This window comes from Pholcus phalangioides, unplaced genomic scaffold, assembly GCF_987345545.1.
Source record: "Pholcus phalangioides strain wild (caught in Gottingen) unplaced genomic scaffold, Ppha-v1.0 ptg000028l_1, whole genome shotgun sequence".
Lineage (NCBI taxonomy): Eukaryota > Metazoa > Arthropoda > Arachnida > Araneae > Pholcidae > Pholcus > Pholcus phalangioides.
In genome coordinates, this window is record NW_028301618.1 from 8,635,425 (window position 1) to 8,654,775 (window position 19,351).

Sequence of the window (19,351 nt, forward strand, 5' to 3'; positions counted from 1 at the left end):
TATGAACAATGAAAATTTCAAAAAGAAATTTTCAAAAAGAAATCGAAGAATTCAAAAATGAAAAAGTCATATTTAGGCTGACCATATTTCCACGAGAGAAATACGGAAGATTGAGATTCCAAATACGGGAAAATACTGGACATCACCAATTATCGCCAAAAACAACGCCAATGCTAAACAAAGTCGCCAAATATTGGCGAAATTACGAAAAAAAACACAATGGCGGGAAATGAAGCATTACTGCAAATTGCAGTGGATTAAAATGAATTCCACGAAGAGAAAACGTTCACCAAGACAAATGTGGGAGATTGTGATAATTACAACTACAAATAAGAATATTAATATAACTTATGAGTTGAAAAATAATTTCAATAGAGAATAAAAATTCAAGTAGACTTCATGTGAAAAACGGGAAAACCGGGACACTTTTACCAAAAAAGTCGGGACGGCCAGAGAAACAAAAAATACCGGGACTGTTCCGGGAAATATGGGACGTATGGCTAGCCTAGTCATAGCCAATGTCTAGGGTTCTCATCGGGGGGGGGGGAGGAGAGGAACACCCTGACATTGGCTTAACACAGAACGTTTCTGAGAGCATTTCCTGGCGTCCATAGCCTAAATAGATGCTCGATCCCCCGACGTTCTGCTGTAGTACCATTGAATTCAAAAGTCAGAGAAAATAAAGTCAAACATGTTTTCGTGTCAAGTCGGAGTTGCAGACAATAAGATATACTAAATATATACAGAAGGTGCAAGTACATACCATGTGCTAGTCCTAGTTGTGGGGGTTCAAATTCAAAGTGAACAGTTAAAGTTATTGGTGTGAGGAGGAAGTAAGTCCAAGGTGTAAGGAGAGAGAAAACCTGTTGCATATTAAGATTATTTTGAGACTTAAATGCATTTTGAAAATCGTTGGCATTATTACAGATATGTTTGATGCGAGAAACTTTTTTAAGTCAAGGAAATCAGCTTGATTGTTGTTGTGATTAGTTTTTGTTTTTCAGATTTAATGTGCTAGGATAGACTTGCTGGCTGATTTCGTGAAAGTTGTTGCAGTTGAAGATTATTAAATCACCAATGTATCTGAAACCAGTAATATTAAGAGAAATTAAATTTTGTTTTCAAAGTAATGCAAGAAAATATTTGCAAAAGCACTACAAAAACGAGTCCCCGTAGGAATGAATCCCTGTGGTTTGTTTATATAAACAAATACCATTAAATAAATAGTTCTTAAAAATGCAAAATTTCGCAATATTCAACCATTCGTGTTTCTCCACTGGTGAGTTTCGACAAAAATTCAATTTCCATAATGTTTATTTCGTACATTTGTCTATTTGCCGCCTTTCTCCCATTCCAAAAATTTTCTTGACCATTCATTCCTCAAGTTTGATCACCCCTTCCCCCCCCCCCCCACCTCACCGGGCTAAAGATTGTGTGTATGCTCGTTCACTCTTTTCAAACGGACGATTTCTTTTCAATGCATAATCATCGTTTTTTGTTTTTTGTTTCTGTTGCAGCTGGAACCCGACACTTAGGATGAACCCGGACGAAGCCCTCCAACACAATTGGCTCTTGGGTCACAGGCAGGAAAGTTCCAGGAGCTCCCGCTTCATGCAGTCGCTGTCCCTCAAGGAGATCGAGACGGGTAAATATGTGTGTCTCCTAATATTACATGGGAGTCAGTCGTTGGGATCGAGATTATTGTTTGCCCATTGATTTGTGTCTTGTTGTTATCGTACATATAGATACGGGATCGCTGCGCAGGTCTTCGAGGTTATCGACTAAAGGCAGGAACACTCTTAAGGCAATGTCTTCGACGGCTCTGCACATGAGCCTGCCTGACGAAATCCGTAAGAGCGATCAGTCCCTTAACCCTTCTACGGCACATTAGAGAGTTATTAGAAAATATCCACCATTCCACACAGAAAACAAAACACGGCACCCCTCCCAGAAGTTATGCATGAATGGGCTGACCATATTTTCTAGAGAAAATAAGGGAATGGCCCGGGAATACAGGACGTATGATCAGCCTACGCATGAACCATGCCACGAAGCACCACCAGTTTAGTCTCAACAACCACCTCCTTCCTTTCACCACTTTTCAGCACTCCCTTATCTGCACAAGCTTACCCGTAGGATCCTTTTTGTCACTAGTGTTCGTATAATTATGATATTATGCTTCTACACCGAGTTCAGAAGTCACCAAGCGATCGCTAGAGTTGTTTAGTTTCGTGAAATTGATCAGAAAGTTGCTAGGACAATTTTCAGAAGACGTTCCTTATCGTTACGTGGGTAGACGGATCTGATTCGTCGATGATGTGAGCCCGGTCCCAACCGTTCAATCGTCTAAACCAGTGGCTTTCAGCTTTCAACCTTGTGTACTCCTGAGATATTGGTGGTGGGGGGGGGGGGGAATCCAACATGATGAGATCTCGTAGTGTATTTTAGTGGTCAGCTGAAGTTGATTTTCTGCTGTTTTCCCAACTTCGTGGTGCGAATGCGAGCCGGTCTCCGATTTGAGTAAGTCTCTTCGTAGAAAGCAGACAGACTTTCAACACGATACTTAGATAACAGGAAAACTCATGCACACCTTTACTATCATCACTTGAAAATATGGAACACAGATGGCAGAGAAGTGTATTTCACGTAGAGGGGTGGGAAGCATTGAAAATGCTAAATATTTTTATTAACAGTCGTAGTTATCGTAATGCAGTTTGCATAAAAACACAAGCTTCATCCTAATTGCAATGATAAAAATTCAAGAAATATCCCTGGAAAATTTGATACATAATATTTAATAATTGGAGGAGTGTTCTTACCGCAGCCAAGGTGATAATGACTTCTCGTCTTGACCGCGGTAGGGATCGGATGCTTTTATTGCGCTCCGCTCGCCGACCAGTAACAGTAGTTTCATACGGAACCGTTGCCGAGGGATTATCGAAGGATTATCTGTCACGTCAGTGCGCCATTTTGCGTCTGTTTTCTTCGTTATCGTCAGTTTTACTTAGCGTGTTTTTTTTTATTTTTGGGTCATACTCCTATGCCCACATATAATCTAGGTCGATCTTTTAGTTACTTACTGGCCTACGCCTGCGCTCTAATTAGTCACTCTTTTGGTGATTGATATGCTTGCAAACACTTTAGGACACTCACTGAACTAGTCCCTTGTTTTCGATGTCCCTGTTTTCGTCTTTCTCGTCTTTTTTACGGTGTTTTCCTTATTTGTATAGATTGTGTGTTATTATTTCGCATTGTAATGTATTTTACGTTATTTTAATTTCCTGCTAATGTTTCTCATTTTCCTATTTTTTAAGTATTATTATCTAGTTTTAGCAGTAGTGTTAGTATGCCTCGACCTCGACTAGTGTTGTGTAGAGCTTGCGACGGGAGGTTTCCCTGATCTAGGGGGATAGTAGCTGATAGTTTCAAGTGTAAGGGCTGTTTAGATAAGGCAAGGTTGGAACTCGAGTTCGAAGCGTTAAGGGAAAAAGTTAGGGTTCTAGACGGTTCGGTTAAGCGGAGCCGCTTGTCGTCGAGCCACCTGTTGATGAAGAAGCAATCTCCACTTCCAACGACAGTTTAGAGGGCGAATGGGTGGTCGTGGATGAGGTAGGGGGGGATAGTGATAGGAGTTTAATCACCGGTGATTCTATAGTTTGGGAACAGAGTGTGTAGGAATTTTCGGGTTTTCGAGCGCTGCTGTAAGATTAGCAACGTTCGAGACGTTTTCCATCGTTGAAAGCTCCCCGGGCGAGTAATCCTGTGGGTGGGAATGAATCGGGTAGAAGCGGATATTAGTGAGTCTCTGTGAGTGCCGGGACTTACTATTATCCGCTCGGGAGGGGCGTTCAGATGTAGCGGTGATTCCAGTATTGCCAAGGGGTAGTAGGGGTATAGGAGTAGGATCCACCATTTCAATTTAGGGCTGAAGGACATTTGCTCCTCACTTAAGTCACGTTCTTCGAACTTTCCGCATTTACCGATAGGTGGCTTCGGTGGGATGGGATTCATCTGAATTAGAAGGGGGTCTTTGAGGTTTTACGATAGGCTTAGGTCAGGTTTTTTACTACTACTACTACTAAACCACACATGTACCTCGTCCATATTCCTCTGCGGAACCTCTAACGAATTGGTACATGCGGGAATGTGAGTGTACGTGTAGTTAAACCTGACGTAAAGTTTGTTTCTGTGTAATGCTTGTTATTTGTAGTGCTGCCATCTGCCACCAGTTTTTCTAACTATGAGTGAAGTGTAATGGTTGAATAATTAATCGTTGTAGGCCTGTTGCTCTCTGTGGCGAGACTTTTTAATGGGGAGATCGGCTCGCATTTGCGCCTCGAAGTTGGGAACCACAGGAAACCAACTTCAGCCGACCACCACTATGGCAACGGTGGGGTTCGAACCCGGATCCTCGCGATGCGAGTCCGTCATTATGACCACTCGACCACCACAGTGGCAGGTTTTTTTACTGCCAGACCACGTAGACGGGAATGCGGGTTAGTTAATGATAATAGCAACAGTATTGACGGGGAATTACCCAGCTCGGATTTGGATGGCTTCTCGATTGACACTAAATCACAGGGAAAATTAAAATGTGTTAAATTAAAATGATTAACGCTAGGAGCTTGGGTAATAAAAAAGATTTTTTAGAAACTATGATAGTTGTGGAGGACCTGGATCTTATAGCCATACAGAATCTTGGGAAACGGTGGGGATTAATCTTTCTTACACATCTTTGTTCCAAAAAGGCGTGTTTGTACATCGCGCCCCCTATGGTTCCCGGATAGTGTGCGTAACCTTTATTTTGAAAATAAAAGGTCATTCAGAGAGTATAAAAGTGGACTAGGTGACCTATCATTGTTAACTGATAAAAGAAGAGCGTTGAAGAAAGCGATAAGGGATAGTAAAAAGGAAGTTGAATCTAGGTTGGCAGATAACATTGGTTCTGACCCAAAATCATTTTTTAGATACGTCAATAATGGATGTAAAGGTACAGTTGCCCCCCCCCCTCTCGGTAGGGGTAGAGAGCGATGTAGGCATGCGTAGTACTTTAAATGACTTTTTCACGTCGTTATGGGGTAATAAAATCCTCAACGATATTCAAGTGGAAGACGTGGAGGTCCTAAATCTTCTAAAAAATGTATGTGCAAGAAAAGCACCAGCACCAGATGATATGGGTATCAGATAGGTATTGATGGGATTGCTAGCAAATTCGCAGACGACGTGAAGCTAATGGGGGTAGTCGGGAATCAAAGCGATAGGGAGTTGCTCCAGACCAACTTAAACAGGATTGCAGCATGGGCAATGAATGGAGCATGACCATGACGTTTAACGTTGACAAGTGCATGGTCGCTCATTTTGGTTCCAACAACCCACGGTTCTCTTACGAGTTGAATGGTGTCACTATCCCGGATGCAACTAGGGTCACCGATTTGGGAATTCTCATTGAATAGCGGCTTATGTTTTCTGAACATTGTTCAGCGGTGGTGAAGAAATCGAATAGAATGGTCGGTTTCATTTTCAAGAGGGTCTCTTCGCGTTCTCCTAAAGTCATTCTTCCGCTTTTCCGAGGCTTAGTTTGTCCTGGACTGGAGTATGCTGTAAGGTTTTGGAGAACATACCTACAGAAGGACATAGACTTGGTTGAAAGGGTGCATAGAAGAGCTACGCGTGTCCTTATTGGCACACGGGGCTTAAGTTATTCAAACACTAAACGTGGCCCCCGCTCTGTCCCCTGTGAGGTTGTGGGAGGCTTAAGTTAAATGTAAACACATTCAAAAAATGAAGTCTGTATTGGATGAACGCCGGTGTCGGGGAGATATGATCGAAGTGTTCAAAATTTTCAATGGGATGGATATGATGGACCATGAATTATTAGTGCACCGTCGATCGACTGCTTTTACAAGGGGACACCAGTATCGATTGGTAACGGACAATGCGAGGTTATGGTGTGTGTTGCAGGGAATTTTTCTCTAATAGGGTTATTAATAAATGGAATAGCTTACCCCCGGAGGTAGTAAATTGTAACACAATTGACACGTTTAAAAAGAAATACGATAAACATGTTGGGGTAAATTGAGAAGCTATCCATACTTAGAATAAGACAAAAAAAAACATAAGTATTCTTTATGTGGGCGTTGTGTATACACTTTATCGTGTATATACGGGGTGATTATAAAAAAACTATCCCGACATATGGGCCCCTAACTATCATACCATTCACAGAAACTGAAGGAAATTTTGGCATAAGGTATTTTGAGGTATGCGCTCAAGAATGATATGGAAAACAACAGTGTCACTCTAACAGTTACGGTTACAGTGAGAAAATTTCGAAAATATCAAATGGCAACACCAAGTTTTTTGTATTGGAATGCGATCTCCATACTGAAAAACACTAAATAGCGTTGGAATGGCACCAGTAGCACGAAAATCCCCGGAGCTAGGCAAGGAAAAAGTAAAAAGGACTTTGCCGTGCACCAGAGCATTAATGTTCGTTTCATTCGTCACACCGTTTCTTCGGCTGAGATCCCAGCCTGATTAGTCCTCCAGAAGTCCATGTGGAAAATTTGTGAAACACAATAAAATGCTTTATTTTATGCTGCTTCTCTGTCCTTATTGGTTGCCCTCACTTTTAGCCTATCTACCGCCGGTGATTTTCATGCTGCCGTTCGAACGCTATTTAGGGTTTTTCACAATGGAGATCACATTCCAATACAAAAAACTTGGTGTTGCCATTTGATATTTTCGAAATTTTCTCACTGTAACCGTAACTGTTAGAGTGACACTGTTGTTTTCCATATCATTCTTGAGCGCATACCTCAAAATACCTTATGCCAAAATTTCATTCAGTTTCTGTGAATGGTATAGTAGTTAGGGGCCCATATGTCGGGATAGTTTTTTTATAATCACCCTGTATATTGTTTGTAATTGTACTTTTAATTGGGTTGCTGTGTTCTTGAAGTGTACGACATCCATATTTGTTGTGGGCATCTTTTCTCGGCCACCTCGTTGGCCATTTTTGCCTGTAATGGCGTTGTTTTTGTATTACTAAAATATGGGTCGTGCTCTCAATACGAATTCTCTCCCAGAAAATTAATTTGAAGAATTGTCAAGTTGGTGACGATTTTGGCGACAACGCCCTTGTTTCGATGACGTCATGAAAGTTGTTAATGGTACGGGAAGAAACGGGATCAAGCGAGATTGTTGGAGATTTAACCTCCGTGTGATTATAAGGAAGCTCGCCAAACAGAAAGTGTGCGAGGGAGAAGAAAACTTCACGCAAGCTCTCTTTATTAGCGTATTTTTGTATACAGGGTGCATAGCAAACAGGAGGAATGGTATTTTACTGGTGGACCGTTGATCCTAGAGGTACACTTCTAGTTAGAAAAAGTTTCCAAATAACATGTGTACTCAGATATATCATTTTTTCATGTTTCGAGGGGCTATTAAAATACATAAAAAAATAACTTTTTATACAGTCTTCGTGTGCCCCATAAACCAAATTAAAAAGTTGTTGCGCTGTCTCTCCTGATGAAAACAGAAAAAAAAAATTCCACGTTTCTAAGTGCAATATTCACTGAGATATTCAAATTCGAAAAACGGTAGAAATTTCAGGAAAAAAAACAACAACGTTAAATGCGGGTAAAACGGGTTTTCCGCATTTAGAGTTGTTTTCCCCAAATTTTCCGTTTTTCGAATAAATCAGCAAACATTGAAACGAGGAAGTTTGGCATCAGAAGAGACAGAGCAACAAGTTTCTAATCGAATTTTGGGCATACGGGGAACTGTATAAATTTTTTTTTATTTAGTAATAACTATGCAACCCCTTGAAACATTAACGCCATATCTGAGTACTACACGTCGTTTTTCTAACTAGAAGTACACCTGTAGGATCAACGTTCGCCAGTAAAATGTCATACTTTGTTTACTACGCACCCTGTATATTTGAGTCGCTGCTTGAATCAGTGTCAGTTGTCGTTCTGTAAACAAATCTGTGAAAGTCCCGTATTTTATCTTCGTGCCTTTACTTGTGACGACATAATCCGGAAGAAATAGTATAAAATCACCAATTACAGGGCTAATTTGTGAGAGTAGTGGTATGCAAATGAAGTTCAGCCCGTTATTTTCCAGATTTTATTTGAAGAACGGAAAATATTTTTTGGGATGTTTTAGCAGCGATCGGCAATGAGGTCTCGTAATATCTCGTTTTCGTCTCGACGAAATATGGTCACGCCAGTCTACGTGAAACAGCCAGACGACACAGAAACTAGTCTGGAATCGGTTGTTTTTACCCCCATTAACATCTGTTACATAATAGTGCGAATTCCATTCCATAGCTGTGTTGATTAATTGATTCGCTTCTTATCTTTATAGTTCTCCGCCGAGACGCAGACGACAACGACGACTTACAGCTGCCAGACCCACTCGCAGACTCTGGAACTTTCTTGCCACCTATTTTGTAGGAGGAGAAGCAGAAGACAGACACTATAACCGATATTTCTGGAAGAGAAGATACAAACTACCAACGTGTCGGAGTATTTTGGTGTAGTTTCTTTGAATTTTCTGGCATCGACGCAAATACTTTACTTTCTTTTTGGTTTTATTTCTCGATGTTTCGATTTTGATTGACTGATTCTGTCTTCGGTTCGAGGCAAGACATGGATTCGTTCCAATAATAGACGAGATGTGTGACCAACTGCATGGATGCATGAAAACGTGTTATTGATTGTTATCGTTATCGTAAGTATTTCGGATCTAGAAACTGTGTCTGTCGATATCGGTGGCGTGTGTGACTTGTGCCAAGCTTTGTAATACAACAACAAAAAAAAAGCGATTTATTCTTGTTCCATGGAACAGATGAATTCGAGAAAAAAAAAATGGTTGTGGAACAAATTATTTTTATGAACGGAACTTGGAGCAAAGGAGGAGAAATTCACTGCGAGAAAACAAAAAAAAAGAAAAAAGAAACTGCCTTTTTTATACGCTTGTATGTGTGTTTAGCTTGTTGTTTGGATGTATAATACATTATATGGCACCGTATGTGTAGTTTTACCGTAATTTTGCACGTATGATATGCCTGGCGCCATCTACTGTCGTTGAGGAAACTAGTCTTTTTTTTTTGGTGATGAAAAGCTTTTATTCCGCAAATTGTTAAGTCATTACATTCGCCGATATTCAAGGGGCAAAATGTTTCTATATAACATTATTTCTGTTAAATACTCTCGCAACCACGAGATAGCGACACAGTTTCAAAATTATTTCATTAATATTCAGTGATATTTTTTTAAAACCCTGATATACGACATCCCTTCCAGCTAAAATTAATTACTCTGTAGTCACTATCTAGTCACTCCTCATCGTCTTTGTGATTTGTTGTTTTATAATTAGACTTTTAAAAACACTTGGACATTGTCCATCTGCGATGTGTTTTAATGTAGTTTGACTGCCAACGTCTCTCTCGGCAATGCTTTTATATTTTACTCGCATCTCGTGGTTGCGACGATATTTCGTGGTTTTCCAAGCTATAGCCATCATCTGCTGCTGACTGCTTTTTTCGGTTTTCACAACCAGGGCCAATCATCCTGCTGCTGGTACCGTTTAGGGCAGTTGCTTGGTATGATTGTTTGCGACGATAGCTATCATCTGGTGTCAATATGCATTGAGGCAGACGACTTTTTATTGTGAATGTCATGTGCTGGCAGACGATTCGTCATCGTTTATGGCTGTAGCCATCGTCGGCTGTCAATGTACATTTGAGCGGACGATTCTTCATTGTTTACGGTTGTAGCTGATATCTGCTGTCAATATATATATCATTTATGTATATCACTTATGGCTATGGCTGTTATCTGATGTCAACTACTTGAATTTTAGAACGGATGATTCCCTATTGTTCATAGCTGTCGTCTGCTGTCAGTATACTGTATTTTAACCAAACGATTCTCCATTGTTTATGACTGTCGTCTGTATTTCAGAGCAGACGATTCTCTATTGATCATGGCTAGAAGCTGTCGTCTGCTGTTATACTTCATATTGGAATTGACAATTCACTGCTATTGTTTATGACTGTCATCTGCTGTCAATACACTATGTATTTGAACATAGATTGATTCTTTATTGTTCAGGGCCATGGTTGTCGTCTGCTGTCAACATACCGTATTTTTCAACAGACGATTCTCTATTGTTTATGGCTATCATCTACCGTAAATATGTATACTGCATTTTAAAACAGAGTGAGAATTAAACAGAGAGGGCTCTATTGCTTATGGCTAGAAGCTGTCGTCTGCTGTTTTGTATACTTCATATTGGAACAGACGATTCACTATTGTTTATCGCTGTCGTCTGCCGTCAATATACTATATTTTGAAACCGGTGATTCCTCAGTTTTTGGCTATAGCTGGCGTATGCTTCGATAAGGCATCTTCTCGCCAAATGTACTTTTACATTCACAATGCAATGGATATATTTGTAATCAAAATGAAACATTCGAATCATGTTACACTGAACCACCTGATCAATCAAATTTCTTTTAGGCATGGAAGTGGGGGAAGGGGGGAAGCAAGAATTTTTTTGCTATTAAATTAAAATCTGCATAATGGAAATGCAAATAGGATTTCTACCGAAGAACGACCAAAAAATACAAATTTTCTTTTTTTTTTCATAACGAAATCGAATTTTGATATAGAAGATATTAGGATACCGAAGGAAAGGGAAATTTTGGTTTTCTTTAAATAGCCTGTGATATTGAAAAAGAGGAAGATGAAAACTGTTTGTGACACCTGAAAAAGCTCAAGAGGAAAAACTGTTACGGAAAATCTAGTTTTTTTTGTTTTTTTTTTAAATTGCTATTATTAGATGAGAAAAAAATATTTATCCGGGAAATTGTTATTTGGAGTTTTATGGAAACGTTGAAAACGAAAGCACTGTGTTTATTCTCGCAGATAACCAAATATCCTGAAACAAGCGAAAATCGCCAAATAAAGTTCCCAGATTACCAATATTGTATGTAAAATACCTCGTTCGCACTTTATTTAAAACTGGCAAAACTTATACGTTTTCATACCAGATAATGATGACAAGGTTTGTCGGAATAGAGGAGTAAGACGGTAAACTTACAGTATTCCATAATAGACGTCATTGGGCGATGTCTGAAACAAGTGGACTGGCGGCTTTCGCGAAACATATCCCAGCCGATTATTCCGACAATCGGCGAATTTTCGCTACTTGGCGGTGCTTTTGCTTTCGACGTACTCAAATTAGAGATGTAATCAAATCTTGTTTCTTTGTATAAAATATTTGAGAAACTAATGTTTTAAATGGAAGAAACAATCTTTAAAAAAAAAGTCGTTTTGTATGTAATATGTATGTTATACAGAAAGTGTATGTTTTGATCGCAGAATATACTGTATGTATATAATAGTTATATGTATAGCGGGTGGTATTGTGAGCCACCAGAATGTTAATTTCGTTCCGATTGGATGCTTTTTCTTTTCGAAGGCACCACTATACTCACTGCCAATGAGTTAGAATCTTTTGTGAATGCGCGTTTCTAGTCTTTGATTGTGATTTTGACGGCATCAAGAACAAATATCCAAATGGTGGTGGTACGAAATAGTATCTCCGCCTCGTCTTGGCGAAATTCGACATCCAGCATTAGCGTAACATCATTTGATGGTTTCGAATAGGTTCGATCGCCATCTCGAAACGAAGAGTTCCGTGTCGTACGCAAGGGAAAACTGCTTTAGTGATTGCATCTTATTGGGTTTTTGAACAATCCAATTTTTGGAGTTTCACAATAGAAACAAGTTTATATCGAAGCATGTAACAGTGCTGACGCCATTTTATCAATTCTCAGTCAGCTCTTTCATATTGCACCTGAGAGAACTCGGCTATTCAACGCTCTTTCCCTAGTTTCAATCCAGTTGCATCGATGAATGCGGTCTACTAGAAATCATTCCGGTTGATCAAACTTCGTACGGAACGTATCAATGTCTGTTCACATTCTACCAAGCATGGATCAGAGTAACCGAAAATGAGTCATTAAAGGCTCATTTGATACGAAATTCATCCACCAGAAATGTAACCGAAAAGGGTTCATTTGAGACGTTGACATCCAACACTGACCGAAATGCAACCAATAGTGGCTCAATCCAGGATTATATAATAAGGGCTGTTCCATGACGCACCGGAGTCGGTAACAGCTGACGTCATTGCTCACACAGAACCGAGTGCGACCGCTTTGAAACCCTGTTAATTACGATAGTTCGCAACTCGAGACAGATAATTTCAATTACTTTCTGAAGTTTCTCATTATTTCTTGTTTTTTTTCATTTGAATTAGGTGGAGCTTTTAGAAGCCTTGAACTTCGTTATGACCAATAACAACTGCTGCAACATAAAAACATGGGAATCAAATGTTAAAAAAAATCCTAATATAAAATATTTGAAGTTATTATCATTTTGAATGCTAATATCAAAAGACATTATTACTTACCAACTATTTCTTGGATTTAAACAATTTAGTTTATATATAGATTATAAAAAAAATACCAAAATACATCACGAATGAGAAATCAATTACTTAAAACAGTAAATACGCAACTAAAATGTAAAAAAGATCATGCTTCGCAGGGCCGGGGGAAATGCTCCAGGTGGTAAAATTTACGGAAGGGGGGGGCAGAAGTTTTATGTGGGAACAAAGAATACCGTTACAAAATTATCGAATTTTCAAGTTGGGGGGGGGGGGGGTGCAGCAAAAAAATCTTAGCTACGGCCCTGATGTTTCGTGTGCTGTTGTCGTCTGGTAAAAAAAGTGCTCGAGCAGTGACGTCATGCAGTAGTTCTAAGACCACGCCCACTGAGTCAAGTTGGCAAGCATGACTTCAAAGGGATGTAACAGACCTTATTATATAGCTCTGGTCTCATTCTAACCAAAATTACACCAAATAGCGATGATTAGACACAAGATAATGCAGCTAAAAGCAGCTCATTCGACACAAGATGGATCCACCTCTGACTGAAACGAACCGATTCATTCGACACGATATTTACCCACTTTTAACAGGAATGCAAGCAATAATGGTTCATTCAACGCAACATAGATTTACTTATGATCTAATTCGGCTAGTAGATGCTGATCAATTGTTGATCAGAATGCAACGAACAGCAGTGGCGTCGGAACCGGGGTGCTGTTCTAGCACACCCCAGAATTGATTTAGAAATCCAAAGTTAGTACATAAAGCCCAAGACGAGCACCCACAGGTTCGGAACACTTCAGACGTCCTTGACCAACGCGACTTATTCGACATGAGATAGATCCATCCCTTACCGAAAAGTTGTGATAAAGGTTCATTCGACGAGAGGTTGATCCACCCCTGACTACAAAATAGTCAACACGTGCTCATTTGTTACGAAATGCAGTTGACAATAGCTAACTCGACACTGAAATGGATCCACCCCCTGACAACAAAGCAGCAACAATGGCTTACTTGACATGAAATGGATCCATCCATGATCACAAAGCATCCAACAATCTACCTCTCAAAGGATCAGACATTACATGCTGGATTGAGACTAAGGAAATGAACACGAACTCACATCAACTCTGCCCTTACATATATTGTCAGCTGTACATATAAAAGCAGTATAACCCTCTTTCAGGCACATCATCGAATATCTAAACAAGCAACCGATTGGATATGAATCAATTCAAAGGAGATTTTTTAATATAATTGTCTCTCGTTGAATGTATTTAAGGTATTCTAGTGCATAGTTAATTGGAAAAAAAATGATTGATCAATTTTTTAACAACCGTACTGTTTAATAAATTTGAACGCTTCTTTGCATGCGTATGTGTTACAAAAAAAAAAGGAAGTTTTCTTTGCACTGTCGTAGCTATGTTTGGCATCAATAACGTTACTGGTGCACATGGCACTGTATTTCAATTTTTTTTGTGTGTGTATTTGTTTGTCTCGATAATACCTTTTTTTTGGAGCGATCGCACGCTACTGTTGCTAATAATGTTCTATGTTTGATGTGTAACAGGCGATGACATGATAGAATTAAAAACTGAACATATTTTATGGATCTGTACAAAGTCTTATTTCAAGTTGTAATTAGTGAGTTGTGAAAATTACAGCACAAATTACTGGCATAAAAGCATAATGACCAAGGCCCGTATGTTGACCTAAAAAATGGCCCAAAAACTCGACAAATATGAAAAAATATTTTAAAAATTTGAAAAATTATCTTGAAAACTAAAATAAAAATTCCCCAAAAAGTGACTAAAAATGCTGTTAAAACAACAACAAAAAAATAATTCTTTAGAAACCGAACCAGTCGTTATATTGTGATTGCAGGTAAACGAAAAAGAATTTCCTACAGTATCTATCGAAAATCCCATTCATTTCATCAAAAATTGCCAATGGAATTTTTTAAATAAACAATTCATTATTTATGAGTGGGTTACGTAATCTACAAGAAGATATAGAAATTTCTGTGAAAACACAAGATAAACTTCAATCAACATCAACAGATGCTATTGGGGATGGTTGGCGAGGAGGGATCTGATCTAGTCAGCCTCTTCAATTTCAAAACCTTTAGAGGGAGAGAGATATTCCCAAAAGCCATAAAACATTTTTCTGCTGGTAATACGTCTACTTTTTCCCTCTTCATTTTTTCAAATTTCCAGATAGCAAATCGACCTACCCCACTTTTAGCACACTGACTTTACTGATAGTATCAATACACTCCACACTTTTCCGCAAGACTGCAAACCAGAATGCTGAAGATTGATCTTATGTACGCGTCATCAGTTCTTCAATATTCCCAAAGCAAAATGAAGCTTAAGAAATCTTACTACATGCAGCATTCTTACGGAATGAAAATCATCCAACGTGTGAAAATTTCAAAATTCTCTCTGTAGTACATGCAAGTATGCAAGAATGATGTCACTCTCAGCTGTCATGAGAAAGTTTTTTAACAACTGGCTGTTGCGAAGATGAATTTTTGGAAAGAGAGGAAATTCAACTGCCTTTGCGAGGAATCAAACCCACATCCTCTCACTTTCCGGGTGAACGCCTTAGACTACAAAGGAACAAATCTCTCAATATTTCCTTGGAGCTTGTGTGCACTGAACGGGACCACACATGGACAGCCAGATCTGACTCAGACCAAGCTCACAACTGCTGACGCTACCACCAGATGGCGACTTATGCAAGGATGACGTGGGTTCGATTCCCTGCAGAGGCAGGTGAATTTTCTCTTTTTCCAAAAATTCATCTCCCCAACAGCCAGTTGTTAAAAAAAAAACTTTCGCATGGTAGCGGAGAACGGCATCATCCTTGCATAAGTTGCCGTCTGATGGTAGCGTCAGCAGTTGTGAGTTTGGCCCGAGTCAGGTCCGGCTGTCCATGTATGGTCCCATTCAGTGCACCCGAGCTCCAAAAAAAGATTGGGAGATTTGTTGCCTTTGTAGTCTAGTGCGTTCACCAGGAAAGCGAAAGGACGTGGGTTCGATTCAATGCAAAGGCAGTTGAATTTTCTCCCTTTCCAAAAATTCATCTTCGCAACAGCCAGTTGTTAAAAACCTTCGCACTCTACCACAGTACCCTTTTATATAAAATGAAAATCCCCCCCCCCTCTCAACATCCCATATAGGATCAGAATTTCTTGAATTCACTTTCACTTATTGTTTGGTCAAGTGTGGCAAGCTCTTCGAATTTTTATTATATACTAAATTTACATGGAATTGATCCTAAACTTTATTTGTTACCTATAAAGGAAGATAAAAGTTGAGTGATGAACGTATCATCACCATACGGGCCCTGATAACAACTATTGGCATAGCCATATTATAGCTGCCAATTAGCGAGATTAGTAATTAACAGTGCAGATAAAAAAATTCCATACAAAGACCTTGAACAATATAATATTTACTGATGAAGGCAAAAAAGCCTCTTCGATCGATGCCAACAATAACAAATACACATAAATGCCGATATGTACAAAAAATAATTTAAAAATATTACAAAGAATACAAGAATTAGTTTTTATGTACAACATTTTTCATTTACAGCAGGGGGTTCTCAAACTGTGCGCCGCAAACCTTTGTCAGGGGTGCCATGATGTGACAGTTCAACAAAGGTTTATCAAAGAGATTTTTTTTGTTTAACTGCTCTGGGGAGCCATGTATAAGCATTGATTAAAGTAAGGGGAAGTAAGTTTGAGAGTCCCCTATTTAAAGTGAGACTTGGCCAAGGCCGAATCTTGAATTCTGCGTACTACGTGGCTACAGAAGGCGGCCATTTTTATCACAAAAATATTATTCACTTACACTTGAAAAATTTCCAGAACCAGACCTATATAGCAGCTATGCTATATAGACGTTTCTCTAAAAGAAAAATTAAAACATTGCATGTGAACTTGCAAACACTGTTCACCAAATGCTTAAGTTTGAAAGCCTGAATTTACTGAATGGTAGTATAATTTTGCATTTCTATCTTTTAATAGGTTCTTCTTGATTATATCGGTAGTGAAAAACTTTGATAAAATAGAGATTGAACGGGACTTAAAATGTCAAATTACTTTTTCTTCTTTGTTTAAAAGATTGGAACACCTGAATTTAAACAGATCATTACATGAATATCTTCATGAAAATGGATATCAGCTTGATTGAATAAGTGGCTTTTTTGTCTTTCCTGGTCATGTATGTGAACCTAGAAACAGTTCAATCGCAACATTATGTTTGAAGAGTAAAACTGGATATTTCTGCAAATATAGAGCCCAGCATGAAAAAATTCATGCTGAATAGTAAGAATACAAATTGTACTGTGGCCATCTTTGACCTTGACTATGGAATTTAAGAACCAAGTCAGTTAGTCTCAACCATGGCTCCTATTGCCGTTCTTGTAAGGCAATAACAGCTTTCTTAAATTTGGCTTTTCCCTTTTAGTATGACGCCACAATCTCTCCATATGAATAGCATTAAGTACCATCATCAAATACCACGAATCCACCGAAACATCAATAAAGTTTGATGGGAAATGTCAAATTCTTGAAGAAAACTTCATTCTCCTTCTTCAAAAAAAAGTTTTCAGCTGCTGGAGCCAAAAAAATCGAGACCAATGCATCAGAAGACAGACTACTGAGCCCAAGTGGACTGGGTGTGCATTCATTCCAGAACTTGAAGACTTGTATGAAGATCACTGTTTCATTTGCCCCCCCACATCCAAAAAGCTGTATCAATGTTGTAGCAAATCACATGAACAGAATCTTGATGGCAAGTGAAATACGCAGTGTTTTCCATCTCCATCAAAGTCTTCAACTTAAGTAATTAAAATTTATACAGCAAGCGTATACACATGCATTCGGGGTAATCTTCTGATGCATTGGTCTCTATTTTCTGATTCCAGCAGCTGAAGACTCTTATTTGAAAAATTAAAAATGCTTGGGGGCACTTGTTGCAAACATTCCATTTACTTTTTTGACCACGGCTGAACTTTGCTAAGAAATCCTGAGAATTCCCGCATCTGTGATCTTAACTGCATCAGGAATAAGTTGCTCTCTATCATTCAAAAATCATAAATGCGTTGCTCAAACCAAAGTGAGGAACCATGCACTTGTCAAGGCTGAAAGTCATGCTCCGTTCATTTGTCCATGTTCAAGTTTGACTAGCATATTCCTATTGCTTGTATTCCAGACTACTCCCATTAGCTTCACGCCATCTGTGAATTTGCTTTGAAGTTTAGCGATAAAAAATGAAAAAAAGTGGGCCCAATGACATTTCCTTAAGAGACTCCACTTGTGAAACCTGTCCAATTAGAAAATTCTCCATTCTCACCATAACCCACTGCGATCTATCTTTACACCATGATTCTATCCAATTCAACAAGCTTCCAATGCCAATCTCATGTAAAAATGCTTCAAGGGTTTGCCATGTTGGACCCAATCGAATGCCTTTGATAGACAACATCAACGTTTTTGCCTGTACCCAAAGCGTTAGTCACATGATCATACAAGGAAAGGAGGTTCATTACACACGACTTACTCTTCCTGAACCCCAGCTAGTTTTACACAACTTTACTAACAGATTAATTTCAAATGTGAAATGGTGGTACATTAATAACCATCGTAGTTGCCAATTGTGAATGCAAGCGTGCATGCATTGTGTCATACACAGGTGCTGTATGCCATTTTGTGGGATGGAGTTCCATGCCTGTTGCACTTGGTCAGTCAAATCCACAACAGGGTTAATGCTGGTTGTGTATGACACTGGATTTGTCTTCTAATAATGTCTCTCACGTGCTCGATGGGAGAAAGATCTGGTGATCTCGCAGGCCAAGGCAACATGTTGACACTCTGTAGAGCACATTGGGTGACAGTAGTGGTATGAGACCCAACCCAATAGGGTAAAGGGCTTATATCCCTCAAGGGACAGAGCCCGGGTCTTGTCTGGACTTCAGTAGTGGTATGAGTGTCATCCTGTTGGAAAGCACCCCCCTTGAATACTACTCATGAATGGCAGCACAACCGGTTCAATCACCAATCTGACGAACAAATTTTCTGTCAAGGTGCTAGGAATAACGACGAGAGTGCTCCTGCTGTCATAGGAAATAGATCTCCAGACCATAACTCCTGGTGTAGGTCCAATATGTCTATGCTGCAGACAGCTTGGTTCCGAGTGCTAACCTGGCCTCCTTCTTACCAATGTACGACCATCGCTGGCACCAAGACAGAAACAGCTCTCATCTTAGAACACAACAGATCTCCACTCCGCCCTCCAATGAGCTCTAATTTTACACCACTGACGTCACAGATGGTAGTGATTTGGAGTTAGCGGAATGAATGCTACAGGCTGTCTGGCTTGGAGCTGTCCCCTCAAGTAATCAATTTGTTACAGTTCACTGTGTTACTCTGGGGACAACAGCTCTAATTTCTGCTGTAGATGCAGTACGATGCGCCACAGCCATGTCGCAAATACAGCAGTCTTCTTTCTCAGTAGTGGCCAGCAACTTCCCGTAACTCCTACTGCCAACAATTATGCACGGTGAATACATGCCTGCCAAGTCTTTCCCCAATATAACGGAAAGAAAATGCACCTTCTCGTAAAACTATAACACGGCCGCCTTGTTCAAACTCAGTAAGCTGATGATACTGCCTTCTTCGTCTCCTTAAAGGCATTCTTGACTCAAATGTAGCTTATGCTGTCCAGTCCGGAAAATAAATATAACGCTCTCACAAAGTTTATATCACATATTTAAAGCAAACATGAGTTGCATGATCATAGTGGCGCTACTAGCGCCACTCTTATTCGCCTAGTGTAAAATTTGAATAGGCATCATCTTTCAGATGTG

General features: G+C 39.5%; 1 protein-coding gene across 4 annotated transcripts in view; it reads left to right on the forward strand.

Moving 5' to 3' along the window:
- LOC149067892 (dual specificity tyrosine-phosphorylation-regulated kinase 4-like) overlaps positions 1–8,942 on the forward strand; it is a 70,152-nt gene extending 61,210 nt beyond the window's left edge. For 2 of the 4 annotated variants that reach the window (XM_089251990.1, XM_089251988.1), the window contains exons 11-13: positions 1,518–1,645; positions 1,746–1,850; positions 8,374–8,559. In XM_089251990.1, the coding sequence (XP_089108116.1) occupies positions 1,518–1,645; positions 1,746–1,850; positions 8,374–8,462 (322 nt within the window). In that variant the 3' untranslated portion in view covers positions 8,463–8,559. Of the gene's footprint in view, positions 1–1,517; positions 1,646–1,745; positions 1,851–8,373 lie in introns of all 4 variants that reach the window. The other 2 variants (XM_089251991.1, XM_089251989.1) reach the window with 2 other exon arrangements.
- Positions 8,943–19,351: the final 10,409 nt, after the last annotated feature.